The sequence below is a fragment of the Colias philodice genome, chromosome 8 (assembly GCF_061535455.1).
Source record: "Colias philodice isolate Cphi_HAF_F1 chromosome 8, ilColPhil1 Martin Lab GWU primary, whole genome shotgun sequence".
In the NCBI taxonomy this organism is placed as follows: domain Eukaryota; kingdom Metazoa; phylum Arthropoda; class Insecta; order Lepidoptera; family Pieridae; genus Colias; species Colias philodice.
Window position 1 is genome coordinate 10,487,278 of NC_143093.1, and position 24,821 is coordinate 10,512,098.

Here is a 24,821-nt window from a genome sequence, read left to right on the forward strand (position 1 = left end):
CCAATTTCATACGATAACGTGCGTTCAAACCGGATGGTCCCGTGTAACGGAACAGAAAGTCGTCGAACCGGTAAGTGTGCCGAATTCATTTATTATCATAAATTTAAATTATACAGCTCTATATTATATATGTATTAATCGTGGTACTTTTCTTATATACAATTTCGTGTTGCCACGTGGTATTATGGTGTTATAGTGGTACAGTAGTGTTATTATGGCTATATGACTGTGTGATTTTTCCACGTTTGTATTATTATGAAATCACTTCATGGTATTTTTCGATGTGCACGTGTTATATTTTAGTTAGAAAACGTATATTATATAGGCTCTCTTTTTAATAGGTCACGTGGTTATCATTAAGAAACGGTGACCGATATTTATAAACCCCATGCATATTTTTATCATAGTTCATAATTTTATAACGTACACATAATATTATTATGAACATAATACCTACTTGGTGTATTTCCTTGAGCAGACGCCAGACAGTCTATCCCTGGAGCATGACCTGGCTCAATATTCCCAAATCCCATCGAACGATAGAGCGAAAAACGTGATTTACTTCTGAGTTATCTACCAACTATCGAAAAAATAAAGCTAGATATTTTTAAAACTATATGCCTAGAATAGGTATTTATTTCCCAATTTTTCAATAACTAGTAGAAGTTAGAACCAATTTAATTATTGTAGAGTTTTTATTATATATGTATAAAGGGTATAGCTAAAAGTTACGCCTAAAGCCTTATTCATATTATACCAGCTAACAATTACGAAGTTCAATCAGTAAATATTTGTTGTTGATTGTTGGCCAGCTCGCCGATGGTTAAATGATTATACACAAGAAGTAGCTACCTACTACGAATATTATAAGCATGAAAGTTTTATAGATGGGTTACTATGTTACGTAAAAATCGCTGATTGTATCTCTATTAAATTTTGTACGGAGATATACCTAGTATGTTAGTAGAAAATACACATTTTTCTCGCGTGCTTTTTAGACCTGTAGCTGTAGGTAACAGACTCGGGCTTTAGCTAGTCATTTCTATAGATAATCTTAGTTGTCTATATTGAGAGTAAAACAAAAGAGGGAAGAGCTAAAAGCACTATAAATAACACCCCCTGTTTAAATATTAACTAGCCGGTGGGAATAACCGCGAAGAAATTTATGTTTGGCTCTATTGTTATGACCTCTACCTGTTCTGATATATTTATTTAGTCTTTGTAGTTCAATACATAGAAGCAGGAGAAAACAATACAACATACAGATAAAGGCTTATGGATTATAGAGAATAGGGCCATAAATTCCGTCTTATTGCTAAAAACAGTCACTACCAGGCAACTGGGGTGGCAAAAGATATCAGACGTACACACGATCGCGATGGCACTACCAATATTAAAAAATATGAAATTATACATAAAATCAATCAATAATAACTATTATATGTACATATATTTCTGGTCTAATGAGCATATTATAAGATTAAACATTGCATACTTATAGACAAATCATAAAAAAGTAATAATACCTAATACCTACCTACCGAGACCTTATACCTAATACAAAATTTGAATAATTATAGTTTATCGTTTCCTTGCACTTACCTTATAGAATATTACTCATACCACATTTGCTTCAGTAAACTATAAAAAATAGATATTTTTAGAATGTTTGCAATATTTAAATATCAGATTAATTGGTTCCCCTAAAGAATGTTGTAGGCAATTTTGTTAATGAAGAACCACGATCTTACGGCGATAAAATAAAGTCAAGGCTAGACAGACCATTAGAAATAGTGAAAAAGCGCCCTATAAAAGTGCAGTTCATGGCCATATAAACTATTTTTAACATTTGGTAGACGCGCAGTATCTGTGTTTTGTAATATTTTTTATAAGCTTCTTGGGTTCATTTATTTTCTATTTAGAAGACTTATCAATGATAAGTTTCATAAAAATTCGACTTTGTAATATAGATTAAAAATATGAAGAGTCAGCTGGTAACTGCACTTAGATATCATTGTCATTTATTTCGTTGATCCTTGTAATTTAATATCGGATGTAGTTAACTTTTAATATGGCTATATTTTAATATCAATATTACCGTACAAAATTACTTAAATTACTATAGAAACGTGTCTATTGTCTATTATAATTGTGATATTTATCTTTTCAGGAGCAGAGCTTTGTGGTTTCAAAGACTTCGCACTACAATTTTTAACTTTTTAAAACAGTGACGACCTTGCATGGGTCACTTTAAAACTGCCTACTTCAGCCCTTTGATAAAGATCTTCATGGTACCTGTTGAAAACAAGCCGAATACCTTAAAACTAAACAGCGTGGCTAGACAGTCTAGTAGATATTCAGCCAGAGATCCAAGATTAAGACGTTAATCTATTATTTGAATCAGTCCCCACTGCCAGTATTATTTGTAACATAGTAAGATATGGAGTTAGACGAAAAGTCATCTGTAGTATTGAGAAATCGCGCGCCAAAAGATAAATTAAAACCACAAGATGCAGTACGTGAATCTTTGCTAACCGATTCGACATCGGGTATAGTTAAAGGCGATGATGATACTACAAGTATTGGTTCCACATCCTTCTCTAGTCCAGAAGTCGAAGTTAGTAATAAAGACCTACTTGCCGTTAATAGTAAGGAAAATCTCGATGGAAAGTGCACAAAAGTGAATATCGATACAGACAACGAAACAAAAGAAAATCATGGAAAGGGTAATGATGTGAAAGAAAAACAAAAGCTTATTAAGATAGTCGAAGTTCCTAAAGCAAAGATACCAGATGGTGGATGGGGATGGGTGGTTGTATTTTCTTCATTTGTCATCTCAGTGATCGCTGATGGTATTAGTTTCTCGTTTGGATTGCTGTATATGGAATTTCTTGAAGAATTTAAAGCTAGCAAAGCGACTACAGCATGGATTGGCAGTCTGTTCATTGCTGTACCTCTTTTGTCGGGACCAGTAATGAGCGCTCTGGTGGATAGATATGGCTGTCGAAGTATGACGATATTGGGTGGTTTGATTTCCACGCTTGGTTTTGTATTAGCGTCGGTTTCAAATTCAATAGAATTGATGATGTTGACGTTTGGCGTGATCGCTGGGTTGGGCCTCGGTCTCGTATACGTCACTGCGGTTGTTTCCATCGCTTATTGGTTTGAAAAGAAAAGGAATCTCGCTGTCGGTTTAGGAGCTTGTGGTACTGGAGTTGGAACATTTATTTACGCTCCGATGACACAATATTTTATAGAAGAATACGGTTGGAGAGGAACGATCCTTTTATTGGCTGGTACTTTGCTTAATTTGTGCGTGTGTGGGTGCGTTATGAGAGATCCCGACTGGTGGATCTTGGAGCAGGAGAAAGAGAAATCTGAAAGGGACGAAGAGAAATCTGTTAGAGATGATCTGAAATCTAAATATTCCAGTTCCGCCTCAATTGCCAATTCTGTTTCTTATAATGATGAGTTTTCGCGTGGTAAGAATATGAAGCGTCTTATATCAAAGGGTGTTTCGGCGGAGAAAGTGATAAAAGATGAAGTAGCTACTATAAGACGTCGTGAAATTATGGTGTTAATGAAAAAGAAGAATGATGAGAGGAAAACCAGATCTCTTATAGATATGCCATCGAATATGAGTAATGTTGTGGAGGTATGTTGTACTTATATTTTATACATAAAATTGATCTATAACAGTGCCTGATAATGAATTGTTAATAACAATAAAACTTTATATAATTTCAGATGAACAGCGGCTTTACGAACACAAGTAAAGAGTGTGATGATAGCATGAAGTACGTGTCATTTGCAAGTAACTTGTTCGATCGAGATTTAGCGTTAAGGAAAACTCTACAACCTAATGTGGTTACTCAGCCGATAGTTAAAAATAAAGATGACGTAAAAGATAACAATGCAATTGCCGAAGGTACGAAAAGCGAAGGGAAATCAAACGACGATCAAAAAGTAATAAGAAGATCAATGTCCGGGTCAAAAGAACTGAAACCGCTCTTGAAACAAGACAGCAAAGACAATAGACGTGATTGGTTTAAAAAGCAATTATCTGTTAATCATCATTATTTACGCGATTTGAAGATGCCATTAAATTCTATAAGCCACAGGAACGCGATTTTGAATATAAAGCGTTATAAACTGAAGGCATCCTCTTGCCCTGATATATTTAAAAATTCCATGATGACGGTTAATGAAGAGGAAGAGGTGAGTTCAATTTATTCAATTTATTTTACGACATATTACACGCGGTTTCACTCACGTGGCTCCGCTTCTGTTGATCTTAGCGTGATGATATATAGCCTATAGCCTTCCTCGATAAATGGGCTATCTAATCAAATCGGACCTGTAGTTTCTGAGATTAGCGCGTTCAAACAAACAAACAAACTCTTCAGCTTTATAATATTAGTATAGATAAATTATTTTAAAATAAATAAATAGAAAATCTGTCGCGCATAACGTTAAAAACGTAATTGCCAATTGGACGAAAGAAGGCGCAGAGACAGAGCTAGAGTATAAATTAATTATTATTTTTAAAAACATTCTATTTTTGCTACAATGATGACAGTGGTTAATTTTTAACTTGACCTACTCTTGCGTTTTCGTAACGCAGTATATAAAACTCGCTCTATTACTTCGCTTGTAAGACAAGGTTGTAAAACCTTTATTTTGTCTGTCTGTATCTTTATCACGCATCAGGTGAAATCCACATAATTGATTTAGATTTTAGATGTTACTTGACCAAGTAAATAGAAGAACATAAATTGTCACTGGCAATTAATGCACCATGTATTTTATTACTATATAATTTTTATTGTGTAGTCCACGCCGTTAATAGCTAGCTTATAATGACAAGGTTCGCGTTGTCTCTGCCAAAAAATTAGTATCCATAAGTCACTAAGGAACAATAAGCTTTCTAAATTATACTGGTGAAAGTATGTTCAATAAAGTATAGACTATATATTATAGTTAATCCGATATCTAATCGTTTCATGCTGCAATCTTTATTAGGTGATAGTGCAATGCAAAAGTAAATTATACGTATTTACTTAGAATAACATTATAAATTCTTAGAAATGTTGCTATTATTTTTTTATACTATCTTTGTTTACAAGTGTTTTCATCTAACCTTAATAATAAACAACTACTCACAATCACGCTTTAAAATTGTCCCGAGCAAAACTCTACGCGCCGTTTTCTTATGAGCAATACACTACACAATACACTTTGAACATTACTACCCAGAAATAAGGTTCTAATTTCAATGAATGTGTTATACAATATCACTCATATTTTTCGACGACCTTTTGACAGGCGATTGTGAGTCTAGTTCTTTATAGCATTTGGCATGCGATTGTGAGTCTTATGGTTTATTATTATGATAACAATATATGCCTTATTGTCTACAGAATTGGTACGACGATTGCGTCACAGTCCTACAGGATATGTTTAACGTGGAACTATTCAAAGAGGTCACATTCATAATACTTTGTGTTGGAACAATAATAATATTTGTATGGTTTATTGTGCCGTATTTCTACCTCGCTGAGCACATGGTGAACAATGGGTATAATGATGATGATGGAGCCGTAATGTTGAGTTTAATTGGTATCACCAATACTATTGGAATGGTGAGCATTGTGATTTGATTGTGAGTGTTGCATGCTCGAGTTTTAGGGATTTTAAATGCGATTTATTTGAAACGTCGGGATTAATAAGTTTCGAACATTTTACATAGGACACAGGCATGAAATTCTTAAAAATATACTTAGTTGTATAAATAATAAATAAATCGTTTAAAATATTTTATTAGTCACTTATTTTATTTAAAACATCAGCTCCGCCTTGGTTGAATTGAAATAGTAGGTACAAGATTAAAAAAATGGTCAATCCGGCATTGTGTTCCTTGCATAATAGACATTACAGTATCAAGTCCCAATTACCTATATCCTAGAACTTGAAACTTAGCCTATAAATTTCAAACGTTAGACAGAGAGAGAAGGTACAAGTACATTATCCGTACCTCTATTTTCTGAAAGAAACGTCGATAAGCTGCTATCTCTTACCACTCTTGCGCAAGTGATAATTTGTTGGGCCAACGCTCTCGTTTTCAAGAGAGCCTATAAGACAGATACGGTATCGCGATCTTCGTTCTCTTTCTAACCGAGAAAAGTCCAGGAAAGCTATTTTTTTGCAATTAAAAATACCTCTGCATTCTTGGGATATTCCACATTTTTTTATAGAAAGTTCGCTGGACCATCTAGAACAGTATTACACATTATTTTACATTACGATTTACGATTCTGAATAAGTATTAGAAACTACTTTTATCTCGCTTATTCGTATCTCGTACTTGATTGGTAAATGCACGACCCTTGTATAAATACATACCTATGTACTTTATCTTGACATTAAAAAGTCTTGTACCAAAGCTAGGTTAGGATAGGACAGTAGACCGTATATTTTTAGGGACACAATAAAAAGCTGAATAATATAATACGCATCAATATAATATTTCATTTTGCCTAGGGGTAACCATTATGTAAGAAGACAATATTATTTTTGGGTGAGAAAGCGATAGCGCTAGACGACCTATTATAGCGCTGTCATTTTTTCACACTGGAAATAATATTGCTTTGCATGTGGGGGCTGTATTCTTTCAATGAATCAAAAAGTGTATGACTATTTTACACGGCAGGTTTATACTATCTTACACCATTAGGTAGATAGTTAAGTCATGTTATTTTTAATGAATATTGTATTTATGAAACGAAGTACCTATACCTAATACCCAAGAAAATAAATCATTTCACTAAATAGAGCAACTTGAAAATATTGGAACACAATTTGAACTTAGATATAATTAACGTTCAATAAATTACGACAAAAATCTGTGACAAAAATAGAAAATCCAGAAAGCAAATGTCACCTGATATTTACGCATCTGTGCCAAATTCTTGCACTTACCACAGACTAAATATAACCGAAGGTTTTGGATATATTCGGATTTTATCAACGGTAGCTTCGAAATTTGAAGTATCTAGATTGATATTTCGTTTTTTGTTTCGGTTACTGTTCATTTAATTTTTAATGCTGTAAGGTTAAATGGGCACTTTATTCTATGGTTAGATAGCTATGCAAATTAGCAATTATTATTATTACTTCAAATAAATTACTGCTGTTCTAGATAAATAAGTTAATTTCGATTATTTATATTGACAATAATTAATTAAAAATTATCGTCAACTGAACTACACTATTCTGAATTGAAATAGGTACCTATATTGTATAATGCGAAGTCGTCAAATCATATCGAAGCTATTTTTTACAATTCTCGTAAACACACTTCTGCTTTACCTTGTAAAATAAACTGCATTTTATTACGTAGTAAGTATACTAAAAATTAATTCTCGTTTTCCTCCCACAGGTAGGCCTAGGCTGGATAGGGGATTTCCCCAGTGTTTCCATCGGCAATCTATACGCCGCTTGCCTTTTATTCTGTGGCGCTTCAGTAGCCGCTATTCCCTTAGTGGTCACCAACTATTGGCTATTGGCCTTCGTTTGTGGAACGTTTGGCTTGATGTTCGCCGCGTCTTTCACTTTTGTGCCAAGTTTGTTGGTCAAGTTGGTATCGTTGGATGACTTCACTTCGGCGTACGGATTGGTGCTGTTGGCGGAGGGGATTGGCCATTTGATTGGCCCACCGCTATCTGGTGAGTTGTTTTCTGTAATAAATAGTAATTTTGTGTTTTAATGATCTATTGTGTATTTGATAATGACATTTGGGGGTGTAAAATCTAGGGGTGTAAATAATGACTAAATAGGTAATAGTGAAATTATAAAATTGAAACTATTTGGAAGTTTTTATAACAACAACAGCAATATGTCTGTTTGTCAGTCTCTCATTGAACTCAAAAACTACTGAATGTAGAACTATTTTATGTAGTTTCATCCGATATATTTCTAGATACTACAACATAATCACTACAAATCATAAGCTACAGTATTAAGTGTATGAATTTAGAAGCGCCAAGGGCAGAGGCTAGAAAAAATTATTATGATTCGTAAAAAATAGATTATCATGAAGGTACTTTTTCTAACTAACTTGTTTTACGATATGCATAGACTATCTAGTATCTAGGTATAAAAGAATGACATTTAGATCTAACAGAATTCTATCGTTCCCAGGACTCATATACGACCTAACATTATCCTGGGAGTTATCCTTTTACCTCGGTGGAGGTTGGATTGTCATGGCCGGAGTACTTACAGCCTTCATACAACCGATCAGGTCTTACCAGCAGAGACGGGAAACGGAGCAGAATAGCGAAATTATTTAATTTTTTGTTAAGTGGTGTTGGGGTAATTGCGAATAGGGGCTTATTCCAATCTATAAGTTATAGATACTTTAAAGAATGACAGTACGAGTCGGGTAAATGCCCGACTCCTGAGCGAGCATACTCTTTTGATACATCAGTGTTTGTATCTAATCTCCTTTGAAACGGCTCGACACATTTATAATCAAATTATTCCCTCAAAAGATATCAGAGATAAATTTTCGAAACTATGTAAGTACCCTACATTCGCAATTACTCCAATCACGAATGCACTTTTATCTTTGATTAGAAAAATCAATTTGATAGAAATTGAAATAGTAATTCGGCTTAAAATATAGTGAAAAAATTCTACTATAACAGTTTTTGTGTTAAATTTTTAACAAAAGACCAAATTAGAGGTAATTTGAATAAAACAAACGATTCATTATTTTAATGTAACTATAAATTTTTGATAAGTTTTAAATTTGATATTATGACCTTCCGCTGTGGAAACACAAAATATAATACAGTAGAACCTCGATAAGTTAAAGTCCAAGGGAAACACAAAATATTTTAAGTTATAGAGGTTTTAAGTTATCAAGGGTCTATCCATTTTTCACTGCTTCTATAGCTTTTAATTTATAAGCGTAGGTGAGGGTTGTTAGTTTTCTTTTTGGACTCATTTTAAGCCAGTTTTATCACACAGTAAGTAAAGTGATGTTTCTAGGACAACAATCAAAAACTTATGATGCAAGTAAGACGTTGTCATAAAGCTAACCGCCGCAAAGCTTTGAAGAATTTCGATAAAGCAAACAATAGGTAATGTATTGTTTACGTTAACAATACATAGTAAACACGTGCAAGCAATAAATACCGAAACCTTTTGTTTTGACACTCTTTCAAAATGAATCATTGACAAACAATTTTATGTTATAGAGGTTGTGGAAACATTTCTTGAAGTTACTGAGGGCCAATACAGAGATTATTTATTTAAGTTATAGAGGTTGCGTATTTTAAGTTAAAGAGGTTTTGTGAGGTTAAGGGAACACATTATTTTTTGAAGTTACAGAGGTTTTTATGTTACCGAGGTTTAAGTTATCGAGGTTCAACTGTATGTGAATTATATACTTTTCATGTACTTACTTATTTGGAATAAATAATTAAATTTTTAAACATAATTAACCTCAATGATATTCTTAAGATAATATAATATTGGTACTAAAGATTTATTCCTTCTAGAAATATTAGTATATAAAAGTACAGGTTTATAGTTATAAAATTCAATACAGCCTCTCAATAAAACACCAAAATAAACTATTGTGAATATTTTCGCCTCTCATTTTTCGTAAATTTATTCTAAAATGTTCACAAAAAGAACAAATTAATAAAACGTATTTTATTAAATTTATTACAATTTATTACGCACAATTATTATTACCTATTAATTATTAGAATTATAGGTACTTAATGCATTTCTAGTCAAATTATAGTATTATTAAATAAACAAATTACTATTGTTATCGCTTTATGACATGTTATTACTTATTATGTAAGAAAAATAATAAATTACGATATTGAATAATTCTAATACGGAGTTTTATTTTAACCCTCTCTACGCTTCTAAAAGGGGTGTTTGAAATAAAAACGTGTTCATTACGCATTGATTATTAGAGGAAATTCTAACAGTAGTACCTAGTACCTACTACTACCGTAAACGCAAAAGTTTTTGTTGGAACTTGGAATGCAATGTTTTATGCAAAAACAGGTGATCAGATCTAGATGAAACTTTACATAGAGATAGTTCGTATAACCCGTTTTCATTTATATAGCTATTGTAGCTATTATGTAATTGCCTATTATGTTTATATTATATTTTAATTAATTTATTTGTTTATTGCATGTTAGTGCTCTATAATATATCTTATAACATTTCACAAGTAATAATAAAACCAAAAACATGTTCAACAATCTTAACTTTCATCCACTTTGAAATTTCATTTGGAATTTTAATTTCTTAATGCTGTAAAAGTGAAATAAATCCCACATAACTACCTAACTAAAGCAACATGTTAATTAAAGCTTAACGGGCGATACAAAATTATAATAAAATTTTAGCGCCGCGATAATAATTATAAGGTACTTACCTATCTGGTATACATGTTAGATGCATAAAAAATATACGGAGGTCATAGAGTTTATCCAATCGACAATTATTATGACTAACCTCAACCTTTATGCAAATAAACATTACATTTTTTTATTTAAAATGATTATTGTAATGTCAATAAATGATAGCGCCCTTCAGAATTTATCGTGAAAATTGTTTTAAAACAATTATTTATTTAAAACTATTTTATTTCAATTTAGATTATAAAAAATTGCAAAAAACTATAAAAAATTGCATCGCACGTGACCTTCACGGTTGAATAGTAAAATTCCGCTGATTCCCTGATGAGATGAGGATTACAAAAACAAATACAACAACCCAGCTATCTTGAGTAAATAATGTTATCGTTTGATAATTAAAAACGACATTTGTCGCGAGGAATTTCTGTGTAACGGACGTATTGTGGATACAAAAAAAATGGGAACATACACTACGAGGCGCGACGTTCCTTGTCACGCCTCCTAACAAGCTAGTTCGCTGATGTTGGTTTCGCAAACGCACGTCTTGTGGTATTCGTGAATTTGCGCCGAGTTTTTCGCGAGAATTCAATACATACAGGTATGTTCCTTTGTGTTATTTCGTACTTTATAAAAGTTATTGTGTTAAACGTAGGTTTAGTGTTAGGAGGATATGTGGCTCTACATAGAGCGATTTGGTTATCCCTAGAATAGCAAAGATTTTGGCATATAAATAAGGTATATTTTGATGCATTTTGTGTTATTTTTGTACTTTAAAAGATGGGATGAAGTAACTTTTGATTGATGAACTATAACTATGCAACAAGTGTATAATGATTATCCAATAACCGTTTCAAAAGTAGTTCCTCTTGGTAGAGTTCACGTAAAAAGCAATTAAATAGCTATTCAAACTGGTTTTATCACACTTAATAAAAATAAATGCTGATATGAAAGAAATCTATTTACCTATTATTCCAATGTCTTATTTAAATTAATTGTTGTCTCACAATGTTTCATATGAGTTTTTACTTAGTCCTTTATCTTTTAAGTTATAAGTATGCATTTTTAAGACTTTCACTATCTTTCTTAAATTTGTAAATGACTCTTATATTTTTTAAACTTTGTATAAGTATAATGTTCCCTTGACCACGTTCATTTTACTCACGTTTATTATTGTTAGTATAAGTAATTGTCTAGAAGAAATCCGAGTTATCGTTGCTTCCAAGAAGCCTGTTATTAAGTTATGGGAGCCTCGTAGGATGACCAAACGTTTGTTTTTTGTAAAAAATTAATTTGTATGACATTTATCGCTATAAGTAATTTTTAAGAAAAATACAAGGGTGACGATAATTTTGCTATTAGTTACCTTAATTATGCGAACATCACAATTCGGTTAAAGGAAAATACAGCATTCTAAACGCAACAAAAACCATTCACATTGAAGTTAAAAAAAGACGACCGCGTATCTCATATTTTAAGTCCCTGATTATGTAGACATGACAGTAATTTTTTAATGTTATTCTTAGAGGAATCGCTACAGTCGCATAAAAATACGGTTATTTACAAGGTCCCCAGTGACCATGAATCGGTTGTGGACCTTGAAGCAACAATGACCTTTATCTCGTTACAAAAAAAGATCACAATCGAGCAGCAAAAATATAGTTATTTATTACCGGTGTTGACTGCTTCAACGGTGTGTATTATGTAAAATAGTCGCTCTTTATTGTGTTTGCCAGTATTGATAAGATTTATTGCTTTTGCATAATATATTACACGCGTATCGTCTAGGTATTGTCTGTGATTTTAGTCCCTGTTTTGTTCGTACTGTTCTGACAAGTTTGAACTTTTTTTTTCATAAGGTACCCACAAAACACATGTTATTTTGGTACCTAACATACATTTTACCAATTGTTTTTTTTAGCCCTTATATTCCATGAGTAAGACCGGATACCATTCCAAAATATCAAACATGCTGAACGTTAATAATCAAGTTTTCACTTCTGCCGGCACTCCCGGAGTGCAACCCGTTTTCTTAGTAAGTGCGAATTTGTACATTTAACATTGTATGAATGTGTTATTTTTGTGTAAATATTTAAAAAAGTGAATATCATTTATGTTATCCCAACTCTGATAATACGTTTTTTTATTACTTCTAAAGTTTTAATTAACGATCGTGTTATTTACCAGATAGGTCAATAACTTCGGAAAAAAATATTACATTTACATTTTTAATATTACATTTTTAAGTCATGCGTTCATTCGTTTTTCTGTCCATGACCGTTCATTGTTTATATTATAATTAAAAAAAGAGCGTGTGTGCCGAGCACACGTGTCAGAAGTGAAATTTCTTTGGCAAGATTCAACGATACTACATAAAGTTTCACTTCAAAAAATAATATAACAAATTCCTTCTTCTCAATAAAATATATTTATTATTTATAATGGCAATATAGCGAAAGGACTCTTACGGTTAATTATAAAGAATTAATTAGTCATAAATTCAGTTAAATATTGTCCTGATTTTTTCAATTGGATGGCAACCCTAACGTCTAAGTAAACAAAGCGTTTTTATGAATACAAAATCCGGTACCGTGTAGCGGTTTACGCAGGTAACAAAAGCGTATTCTTTTATACCTTTTTTTTGTTTTTTATTTGCAAAATATGTACCAAGAAAAGCCATAGGACATGTTTGTAATATGTATGTATGCTCCTGAAAAGACAGGCAGTTGTATTACTCCCAATGGTGTTCAAAACATCAATAAATATCCAGATTTTGTAGAAAATTACTACCAATAATGCGTAATTACAACATAGGTATCAATGACTAAATATTTTCTTAGGTAATCAAGCATAGTATAAAAATGTATTAATTAAAAAAAAAAAGCAATAGATGCATGTTACGTTTTCAGTAAACTTGAAAGTTCTTCATAAATTAAAAAAAATATGTAGACTAAATCTTCCATGTCCTTTGACTTTTTTGTTGGATTTTTTTCATACTTCTTCTGCCCATTTTTGGGCTAAACATGATTAATGGACAAGCCCTGAGCTCAGTATCAAATATCGGGCTGTGACTAACAAATTCCATAATATGAATAAGTCTAATTTCAGGCCAGCAGTCAGAGGGATCAAATTTAGAATCTCCGTCACTTAGTCACTAGCTACAGTTCTTTTGTGACGGTTACAATAACCAGAAAAGTTTTGTGTAAGAATCAGAAAAATAACAATTATAAACAAAATAAATAACTACCATGTTATCATGAAAAAATCCCTTTATTTCCAAACTTGTTTTTAAAAACTTATGAATGAATTATGGTAACACTAGCCCCCTTGCCATGATGTCTTATAGCAATCTTACTTCCAGTGTGGAAAAATGACAGCGTTATATAGGTCGTCTAGCGCCATCACTTTCCCTCTCTGAAATATCACTGCTCTAAGATATCATGGTAAGCTCCCCGATCGGAAAGTACACTTCAAAGCCTGTATTAAAAAGAAAATGTACTAGTGTACACAAGTAAGAAGTGAAACTTCTTTATGACCTAATTTTTCAAAAAAAAATAAAAAAAATATGCAACTTTACAGAAATAAGTCGAATCCCGTGTGGTAGGGATAAGAAAAAGATGGCGCGTAACGGAAAAATGTCACGCGTAACGAAAAAATGTTACACTAAATTTTTTTCCAACCCCGATAAAGAAGTTTCACTTCAAAAATAATTTTCTTTACAGTTTATTATACCTAAAAGATAATAATGCATCGCTAAATGATAACCATTTAAACGTACTTTTTCATAATGCAAACAGCAGGCCTATATTTTATCTAAATATTAGAGTATTATATTTAAATGCTTCACGTTTTATTGAATTATTTGCATTATATTAACAGTTTAGTGGTAGAGTGCGACATGATTAGATAGTGCGTTCCTTACAATAGGCATGACGAAAGATTTTGAAATCCTCTTCCATAATGTGTGTATACGTTTACTATACAAGAAAAACCCTATATTTCGGTAATATACTTAAATCTAACGAAGATAAAAGCCATTTTCCAAAAAATATTTATTAACTGTGCCAAAACAGCTCACAGGTGTCATGGCGTAGGCGTGACGTCACATTTTGGTAAATACGTAATTATTTGTACGCATTGCGAAGAAAATTAAAAAAATATTTATTTAATATGTGTTATAGAAACGAATTTCAAAGTTTATAAGTGGTGTGCAGTATTGCAGTGTGAATCCACATAAAAATAATGCTCAAAAATGTGTTAGTAATTATTTTAAGCGAGAAAATAATAAGAAATGATTGTATAAAGTTGGCGCGGAGAACCCCGAACCATATATTCGTGAATTCGCAATTATATTTCTGTTCTGAGTCGATAAATCATACGTGAAACAATAGAAAATAAATAAAAATGCGTATTCTCAACATATTCATAACAACAAAAAGCATCTGATTTGAGTTGTTTACTTAAGCGTGACGTCACGCGTGTTTTAGTCAAAATGGCGAACTGCAGTATTTCAATGTTTTATTTTATTGATAATCTCATTAATCTTAATGTTTTTAAGATTTCTAAGTCACTATATGTAATTTATCTATTATACATTTTCCCTTAAAAACACTAATACGATCATTTATGGATACTGTCGTCATGCCTATTATAAATGAGTTGAACATACCTAAACATACTAAGAAATATTATAAGGTATAATTAAAACTTGGCTATTTTATTTTCCTCATCAATCGTTTATTTTTAAACGTGGTTTAACGTTTTTGTACAAAAAATCCTTGAAATCGATACCTATTTCTCTCGTGTTGTTTTTGCTGTCGTATGAAATGAGTAATTTTTTTGTCTATAAAATACTATGAATTTGGAACGCTAGGTGCAAGCGTTCATTCCAGGATTCCTTTGATACAAAAGCAATACAAAAATTTTTGGGATAAAAAGGCTAAGTGTGATCGTTGGCACAATAAAGAAATATGTATTTTTCAGAAATGGGATAGATGTAGGTAATATTAGGTATGTATAAGAGAAATGCGGAAACTTGAAGATAATATGCAAAGTGTTGTGTTAACGAGTGGTCTATCAGTGAAAGTGACAAATAAGTTCCAGTAGTGTATGTTATTATGGCGTATCTATATGTACTTAATATTATAAAGCTGAAGAGTTTGTTTGTTTGAACGAGCTAATCTCAGGAACTACTGGTCCGATTTGAAAAAATTTCGGTGTTAGATAGCCCATTTATCGGGAAGGCTAAACGCTATACATCATCACGCTAAGATCAACAGGATCGGAGCAATGCGGGGCACAGCTAGTAAGGAATAGAAATACTTTACCACGACAATGAACGACACGTTCATGGCGGAAGACGCGGGTTCTAAACCGCCTCGTGATCGATTTTTTCCATTCTTTAAAAAATTAATAACTAATTTTTATTAGGTTACACAGCTAGACAAAAATAACACATATTTATGTATCGTAGTACAGTATTATATTATCTGTGGTACCTAGGTATTTAATACGGAAAGGATTCCTTGTCGCACCTTCATCATTCTTACCAATAATACTGGTTAAACCCCGATTACCTACAGTTTACCTTCGTTCAGGGTTATTTGAAACTGGTTACGTCTGACAACAATCAGTTAAGTTGGCATGAACATAAATTACTTTATTACAGGAAAAATAGTAATACTGGACATTACACATAATTCTTGGCAAAAACTGTGTGTTTTCGCATGAATTACAGCACTGAATTTGGTAGATAACATTTCAAATGAAAATAGTTAGACGTAACGGGATACTATTACCGTGATCAGGCTTTTTTTTATATTGAAGCATCTAAAATTATAGCCAGTGATTTTATCGGGTACATCCATTGGGTACATCAACTGTCTTACCACAAAAAACTTTAGGACAGGGTTTAACTTTAATCGCGGGTTTTGTTTAATCGGGTTTTGTTGTTTTTTACAAGTGACAGTTCCCTGGTTTAAAGTTAGGCTGTTTAAATTATTTGGTGGTAATACCACTAGATTCTAGACGATAAAAATAGCCATATGTAACATTAAAATAATACATAAAACAAATAAAATTCTTCACAGTGGAAAGTATCAAGCGTTGTTTTTTATTCAATACTGTATATTGTTATAATTGCCTTTTTGATAAGGTCTAACTGCATGCCCTTGAATGATTGCAAATGTTATCAGTAATTAGTACTTGCATTGTTTTAAATGCATTTTTGACACAATACTACAAGTAGGTACTTATAAATATAAATACAATATGCAATTATCAGGATGCAATATCTTTTACGATATAATTTTTAGACTTTTATAGTCTTTTAGTTTAACCGATAGCCGTTTTGAATAATAATTCTGAATTAATTAACATTTTAATAAATAATTGTGAATTGTAAACGAATACATAATTTAAGCATCAATAGTGAATATTTATATGGAATTTTAACAGCATCCAGAAATACTGAAATATTTGTAAACATTTGAATACGCACACACGCACACATACACATGGGTCATGGGTGTATGTGTGTAATAACAGCTTGCATTTTGCATTATGCCAATGTGTGTGTGACCTCAAGTATGCAAGGGGTGATTGACCGGGGGCAGGTAGCGTCGTTTCTAGAATAATTGTACACCTAGCTTTCCTTGTGGTCTATGGTAGAAAGTGTTTAGTAATGGATATGTTGTCAAGAGATATATCAATAAGTGGTGGTTCTTGTATGAACTATTTGCAGTAGGTTCATATATATTTCTTAATTTTACTAAATTTGTTTTCTAAATGATACGACTTATATGACAATTTCATTTTTTACATGTCACAGACAATACTACATGAATTACTATCTCAATACTATTATCTAGGCCTAGCCATAAGACAAAAGCACAATTGTTCGTACATATTCTTTTTCTTTATGGGCGACCCTCAAAATAATGACCAATGTGCTGGTATGTTAAAGAATGATCATAAAAACAGTTATTAATATTGGGTATTATTCCATTCTCAAAACGACGTCCTAAATTGCTATATGTAATTACTATTCTGTTAACAATCCTCTAAAGTCTAAATAAGTAAGATTAGATCAATTTTCACTCCATTTTATCATCAGTCTACATACAAACGATTTGATTGTAATAGACCCCTTTAGTAGGGCTGCTACTCCTATTGAATTAAGGAGTGATAGTGTTATATGACAGACTGAATAGATCATCAGATGTTGTTTTGCGTTATTCCTGCAGAGTTCAGACTATCTATTTAGCTGATAATATAAATGTGGTATCAGAGATTCAGAGGTCATGATTCGTTAGTATATAGTTATAAGCTAATGAGTTCTCTTCGATTTTTATAATGGTTACAATTAATATTTTGCATGTTCGGAAATGAGAATCCAAATTAATTCTCGTTCTTAATTTTTAGTGTTCGTCGTGATACAGTGTTAATTTCTTAATTTATCTTTAGCTTGATCTAAGAACCAGTGCAGTAAATAACACAATTTTTTAAGACTGTTTACATGAGCTTTGTCGTAGTCAAGGATGAAGTGTATTTATTCTAGTTATGTCACAGATTACTACGTTAGTTATATTTTTTGCATTACATTTCATGGTTTATGATTTACATTAGTTATTTATGTCTGACAGCCCTATTGAAGTGGTCTGTGCAGCGCAAATGTATTGCTCTAATTGATCAATTGACTTGTCTAGTTCAACATTCAGACTATAAATCTAAAAATGGCCATCATGTGCCTGGACTGACATGCGTTATTGGTTTGTGCTCCAGAAGATAATTAGTAAGGCCACAGTTATGAATACATTGTTGGTTAATACCGACAGTTTTGTATGCTCTCAGTTTGTTCGTTTACAGATCCATGCAAAGAATTTCAGATCTTACCGTTTTGATATTGTATGGGGATACATTTTGAACAAAAATATTAGCAATCAAAATCGGTTTACATACCTAATATTATGTGAATGATATGTTAGAGGAAAATCTGGATTTATAAAAGTATTTTATAGGAATAGAGATTTATAAAGAATCTGCAGCCTGTTTAAATATTATTATATTACCTACAGTGACGGTTGTATTTCATAAGGTACTGAAGCTTAAAAACCCAATTTTAATGAGCCAGAAAAATTGTGTGAGTTTTTCTAGTTCTTAGGAGCTGGGTTTTTTACTTTTATTGCTAGCCAGATAACTTTTTAATTAGTATAAGTGTAATAACATTTTATTGCACGCTGAGTTTGATGAGATAATAACTATTTTATATTGCCCTTGGCTTTTGTCACTGTAATTTCGTGAGGAGCGGTAATACATGCTCCATAGCGGATAAATACTTTAATTAAAGGCATGTTTCAAATGGATAATAAGGCTTTTCCATGATAATATTATGTTTATAGTAGTCATGTAATTACACTTTTAGTAATAGCCAATAGGGTAGGTTTTATAAGGTTGCGTGCGTTACAAATTCAGGCTACACTCTTGCTCTATCTTATGAAAATAGCCAATTTTTATCAATTTAGCTTCCATACTGACTTTCAAAGCACTGATTTTACTGCTTTTATCCTTTCTAATTCTATAAAAAGTTTGGGCTGATTTCTTGCTTGCTCCCTTTCCAAAAATGTTATAGAAACTTCCAGTAGCTTCGAGTAGAATCGGCGACAATGTGTCGCTTCAGGCGTTCCCATCAACACCGTAAAACCGTAATTTGATCTAATTCAGCGACACTCACGGAATACTGGAGTCTGCCAAATGACGTCAGATGACTGCGGAGTGCGTTGTTGTATTTCCCTTCTATTTTGGAACAGCCTTGAGCCCTCAATGGGAGGCAAAGGTTCTGTCATTGCGTACGGAAATAAAACTTCCGAAAAATGTTTTATGGCTGATTTGCCTGGTGATCTATTTGGCTCGATTTGACTAAGATTCTATCTGTGGGCTCTTATCTATATTTGTGGTTGATTGACTTTGAGCCACTTCGGTTTCTTTTTTCTTAGGTATTAATGAAATGGATAAACATTTACACATTTCAATTATAGATGCCCAAAAGGATGAAACTTTACCGTCTACATGACGCCATAGATATTGAATTTTTCATTACGTGACAAAACCTCATTTGTCAAATTATGAAATAAACAAAAATTCTTACTCATAATTTATTTAAATCATGACTATCTTTTTCCTTCAGAATAGTCGTTAAATAGCTACTATATCCTTAACCAATCTGAAATAAATCCCACATTCCGAAAATCATCAAAATCCGTTGAACTGTTCTTGAGTTAGAAGTTGTGTAACTACCACGACTTTCTTTTATAAATATAGAATATTATAACTCAATTTAACCCATTTTTTGGTGCACGTGCAGTCTAGACGTCGTGGGTGACACTGGCGGCCTTGTAAATATGAATTTACCGGATTTTGCGTGCGGGTTAAATATAACCTCGCCTGTTTATTTGGCTCGGGTTATTCGGATTGTGAGGTTGATATTATACCTATCTCTGATGTACTGCGGCCGTTATTTATTTAAATAGTATAGAATTAATCAGGTATAATGCTCTAATCCATACTAATATTATAAATGCGAAAGTAACTCTGTCTGTCTGTCTGTCTGTTACTCAATCACGCCTTAACTACTGAACCAATTTGCATGAAATTTGGTATAGAGATATTTTGATACCCGAGAAAGGACATAGGATAGGTTTTATCCCGGAAATCCTACGGGAACGGGTTTTTCTTTGAAAACGCGGGCGAAGCCGCGGGCGGAAAGCTAGTGGTGAATAAATTATTTATTATTTGAGATTAGATATAATTGCTCGATTAAATGATTTATGTGGCCTAATGTTAATTGAACGAAAAATTATGTTACATCGTTAAATGGTTCAGTGATTTTTTATTTTAATTTATTAAAATACTTTCACAATTTTGGCACCCCTACATCCTACTACCGTTGCGTTATCGCATTCTTTCATAAAAAATTGAAAGTCGTTTACTGTTTTAGAGCTAGCGCGCACGAGCAACTTTGTCTCCGCAACTATTTTGTCTCTCCCATCAATTTGTATGGGGAGTTGCGTCGCTACGTGCGCGCACTTTCATACTAGCCCATAGGTGGGAGAGACAAAATAGTTGCGGAGACAAAAAAGTTGCGGAGACAAAGCTGCTCGTGCGCGCTAGCTCTTAGACAGTGTTGATTATAATGTTATCTGTCACACTAATAATCTACAACATGTATAAAAGCACAATGCATACGCATAAAACATCGAATCGAATCACTCGAAGCACAAATAAAAGTGCATACAAAGGAAGCAAACATCTCCAACCTTTCTTTGCAATGCGGTAAGTAACTTCCAGTCAGCAAAGGCCGTTGCAATCAGGTTGGATCTGTTGCTTCGGTTTGTTTGAACTGGTTCAGAGCGGATATTGAGCGCCGTTCAAGGCACTATGGATAGCTATTGGCGGTATTGTTACTGGCGCTAGTGCTGGCTTGAATTATTGTTGTTTATATTACTCCGATTCCATAAGAAGGAAGGTACTCAATTTTTTAGAACACTTGGGTGAAAATATGTATCAGTTTCGACGTGTTATTAGACTTGTTATACCAACTGCTGCGCAAAGGAATATGTTGATGTATAATTTTACTAATTATGCATAACATTCAAGTAAGGCACAGGATTTAATGGCAAAGAATCATTCAACATGAATTATAAATAAATAATTAAGTACCTAGATTATCTAATCTTTTATCTCGACAGTGTTTTTCCAGCTGCACTTTACGTGACTCTCCCATTCATGCTGGTTTATTATCAATTTATACCCACATCGACTTGACATTGATGGATCCAATCTATTTAATGGAGGCATTAATAAAATTACAATTAAGTGAACTACATACTTATAATAATATTAAACTAAGCATATACAAATTTGACAGAATATTAGTGAATAGAACGCAGTAAATGATTTTGTTTACTCGCTCTAGTTACTAAATCGTTGTTGTACTAACATACAATAAGCCGTAACGAGTGTACGACCTTCCATTAGTCACTAATGCGGTTGTAAGATTTCTTCCGCTAGTTTGAAAGAATAGACTTTTTTAATTTTTAACTCGACTCGACTGTAATGTATCATTAATTACTCGACTTGTAATTAATGATACATGACAAACTAGGTTTCCGCCCGCGGCTTCGCCTGCGCAGTCAAAGAAAAACCCGCATAGTTCCCGTTCCCGTGGGATTTCCGGAATTGCGTCATTTTCCCGGGATAAAAAGTAGCCTATGTCCTTTCTCGGGTATCAAAATATCTCCATACCAAATTTCATGAAAATTGGTTCAGTAGTTTAGGCGTGATTGAGTAACAGACAGACAGACAGAGTTACTTTCGCATTTATAATATTAGTATGGATTATACAAAAGATACTAAAACAAAGCGAAAAGGGTATCTACTCTCTTATGGCTTATGCTATAGGTACAATGCTTTTACTTTAAGTATCTCCTGTCTTAAAATAATAAAACCGAATTCTAAAGTAATGTTTGTGTTCACATTTTTCAAAAATACTTATATTATTATTTGTAGTATACACTTGTAGTATATCGCACCTTGTTAAAAGTTAAGACAATAAGACAATACGCGGATTGAAACAAAAGGGATGTGGTCACTGCTTGATGACGTCACAGGCAGGCACTACCGCCAGGTAAAACAAGCATACGAAATAATGAGTGATCAACTGTGTCAGGATTCGAACTAGTTGAAACTGGAGGTGATCATTCAAAAGCTCATTATGAATGTATGTCAAATGCATTCGATCCACTTATAGATTACAAGGACTTCAAGAACAGTGGGTTTAAGAAGCCGATAATAATAATAATTAAGTGCTTGTAGGTAGTTAGTATTTTTATTGGCTTAGAAAGGAAGAAGAGCTCTTTAGAGGTTCATGGTCTCATTGTAAAGGCTAAACTAAAGGTGTGCATCATTGGATGCATACCAGCTAAAGTGATTGTTCCATAAAAAAATTGGGAACTTTATAGAATTAACATTTCGCAAAAATGTCGTTCTTTAACAGGCTGGGTAAATAAAAAAAAAATGTTTTTTAATTACCTCATTTTTATTGGCAACATGGTTATTGTTTGTTTAATGAATTATCATATTCATGTAAAATATGTTGTTATGTTGTTCAAACAGTTCTGCACTAACATAATATTATGTAGTTACCAATCAAATGTATCATTGACTTGATTTCCATGAATCAAATATTTATTTTATCATGTTTTTCACACCCGTCTACATTAAATTGACTGTATAAATAATTATTCACATTATAATCTATAGTTTTAGTCTGTTTTACAACTTCAGGTATGTTCTGTTTAGTTTATCTGTCAGAAAGAGTCGTATTTATAGGCTATGATAGACATCATCAGTAAAGTGGTTTTTAGATACAAACGAAAGTAATTAATTGTAAGTCTGTTACGTTATACTACTGAACCGCTTTTCCGATATGAATGAATTTCTTTAAAATGTAGCATAGATGTAACAAAATTCGAAGGGGGTGCAATGATATGAAAATGTATATGGTGACGTAAATAAGTCAAAATAATATTATGATTTTTGTGTGTATTATTTACTTAGTGTGTGTAAATTAAATGATAGATTCTAGCAATTTGTATACAATAGGCATGACGAAAGATTTTGAAATCCTCTTCCATAATGTGTGTATACGTTTACTATACAAGAAAAACCCTATATTTCGGTAATATACTTAAATCTAACGAAGATAAAAGCCATTTTCCAAAAAATATTTATTAACTGTGCCAAAACAGCTCACAGGTGTCATGGCGTAGGCGTGACGTCACATTTTGGTAAATACGTAATTATTTGTACGCATTGCGAAGAAAATTAAAAAAATATTTATTTAATATGTGTTATAGAAACGAATTTCAAAGTTTATAAGTGGTGTGCAGTATTGCAGTGTGAATCCACATAAAAATAATGCTCAAAAATGTGTTAGTAATTATTTTAAGCGAGAAAATAATAAGAAATGATTGTATAAAGTTGGCGCGGAGAACCCCGAACCATATATTCGTGAATTCGCAATTATATTTCTGTTCTGAGTCGATAAATCATACGTGAAACAATAGAAAATAAATAAAAATGCGTATTCTCAACATATTCATAACAACAAAAAGCATCTGATTTGAGTTGTTTACTTAAGCGTGACGTCACGCGTGTTTTAGTCAAAATGGCGAACTGCAGTATTTCAATGTTTTATTTTATTGATAATCTCATTAATCTTAATGTTTTTAAGATTTCTAAGTCACTATATGTAATTTATCTATTATACATTTTCCCTTAAAAACACTAATACGATCATTTATGGATACTGTCGTCATGCCTATTCTACCTTATATGAGAGGTGATAAGTAAAGTTAAATATTTATCGAGAAGTGATTCAATGAAAATCCTCCTTTAGACTAGTTTTGGGATGTTTATATATTAGAGGTAAATTATTCTGAAATTTGATGTGTTAATACCATAAGTAAATCCTATAGGGCTGAGGCATCTTATGAATAAACTTCAGAAATAATATGTAACTATTTGGTACCTACCTACATTAATTTAGACTTAGACTTAAAGAAGTGTAAGTTCTCTGGAAATTCCGTCTAGTTTGTGACGTGTGTGTCTGTCTGTGGTATGAGGATTAACCAATTTTGATTATTTCTCTTTTGGAATGGTACATTAGTTGAGAATATTCTGAGCTATGTTTGATGAACATCATCTTCTGAATAGATTCATTAAATTAAAAGATAGGCTAGAACCCTAGAACGCTATATCGCGCCTATGTACACTACTCCCAAACTGATAATGCGCATAGAAAAATTCGTCACTGTTCGGCAACTGTCATATTCCCCGAGCCTCCGAAGACGATATGTATATAGAGTGGTTAAATGTATTTTCTTCATGCATAGTTTATTAGAATTATGAGTTTTATTGTGATTTTATGGTAAAAGAGATAAGTAACGAAATTAGTTTCGATAATTTAATGTAAGTTAATAGCGAGGATAAGCCACACGATTGCGAATATATATTTGTTGTATTGATTTACTTGGAAAAATCTATACTTAGAACTATTAAAGTGTCTTACTGAAGCTGGCGTAATGATGGATGTATGGAAGGTTAAAATAAGACAAAGTTTATATTTAAAAAAATGATTTTCAAACACTGGTTTACATTTAAATTGTAGAAATCTAATCATTTAAATCTCAGTCCAAAGGATTTACAGAATCAGGGATTATCTCTATTTCTGATATCGTAGAATGATCAGAACATTCATTATGCTCATATTTTATCATCACTTTCCCCACTGCTATCTGCTACCTGTGTAAA

General features: G+C 32.5%; 2 protein-coding genes and 1 long non-coding RNA gene across 3 annotated transcripts in view; 2 read left to right on the forward strand and 1 right to left on the reverse strand.

The window, feature by feature from the left end:
• On the forward strand, window positions 1-8,850 carry LOC149486795 (monocarboxylate transporter 14-like). The gene is made up of 6 exons (XM_089698475.1): window positions 1-70; window positions 2,171-3,655; window positions 3,748-4,218; window positions 5,421-5,642; window positions 7,439-7,724; window positions 8,200-8,850. Exons 2-6 carry the CDS (start codon window positions 2,441-2,443, stop codon window positions 8,349-8,351), a joined length of 2,346 nt encoding a protein of 781 aa, XP_089554601.1. The 5' UTR covers window positions 1-70; window positions 2,171-2,440; the 3' UTR covers window positions 8,352-8,850.
• Window positions 7,103-10,934, reverse strand: LOC149486796 (uncharacterized). The gene is made up of 2 exons (XR_016315995.1): window positions 10,807-10,934; window positions 7,103-7,736 (listed from the first exon to the last, which is right to left on the reverse strand). It is a non-coding gene; the product is annotated as an uncharacterized LOC149486796 (long non-coding RNA).
• The window catches only part of LOC149486797 (monocarboxylate transporter 9-like), a 27,628-nt gene continuing 13,711 nt past the window's right edge, over window positions 10,905-24,821 (forward strand). Inside the window, exon 1 of the mRNA XM_089698472.1 lies at window positions 10,905-11,052. The gene's annotated coding sequence lies outside the window, so the exon portion shown is untranslated. The remainder of the gene's footprint in view (window positions 11,053-24,821) is intronic.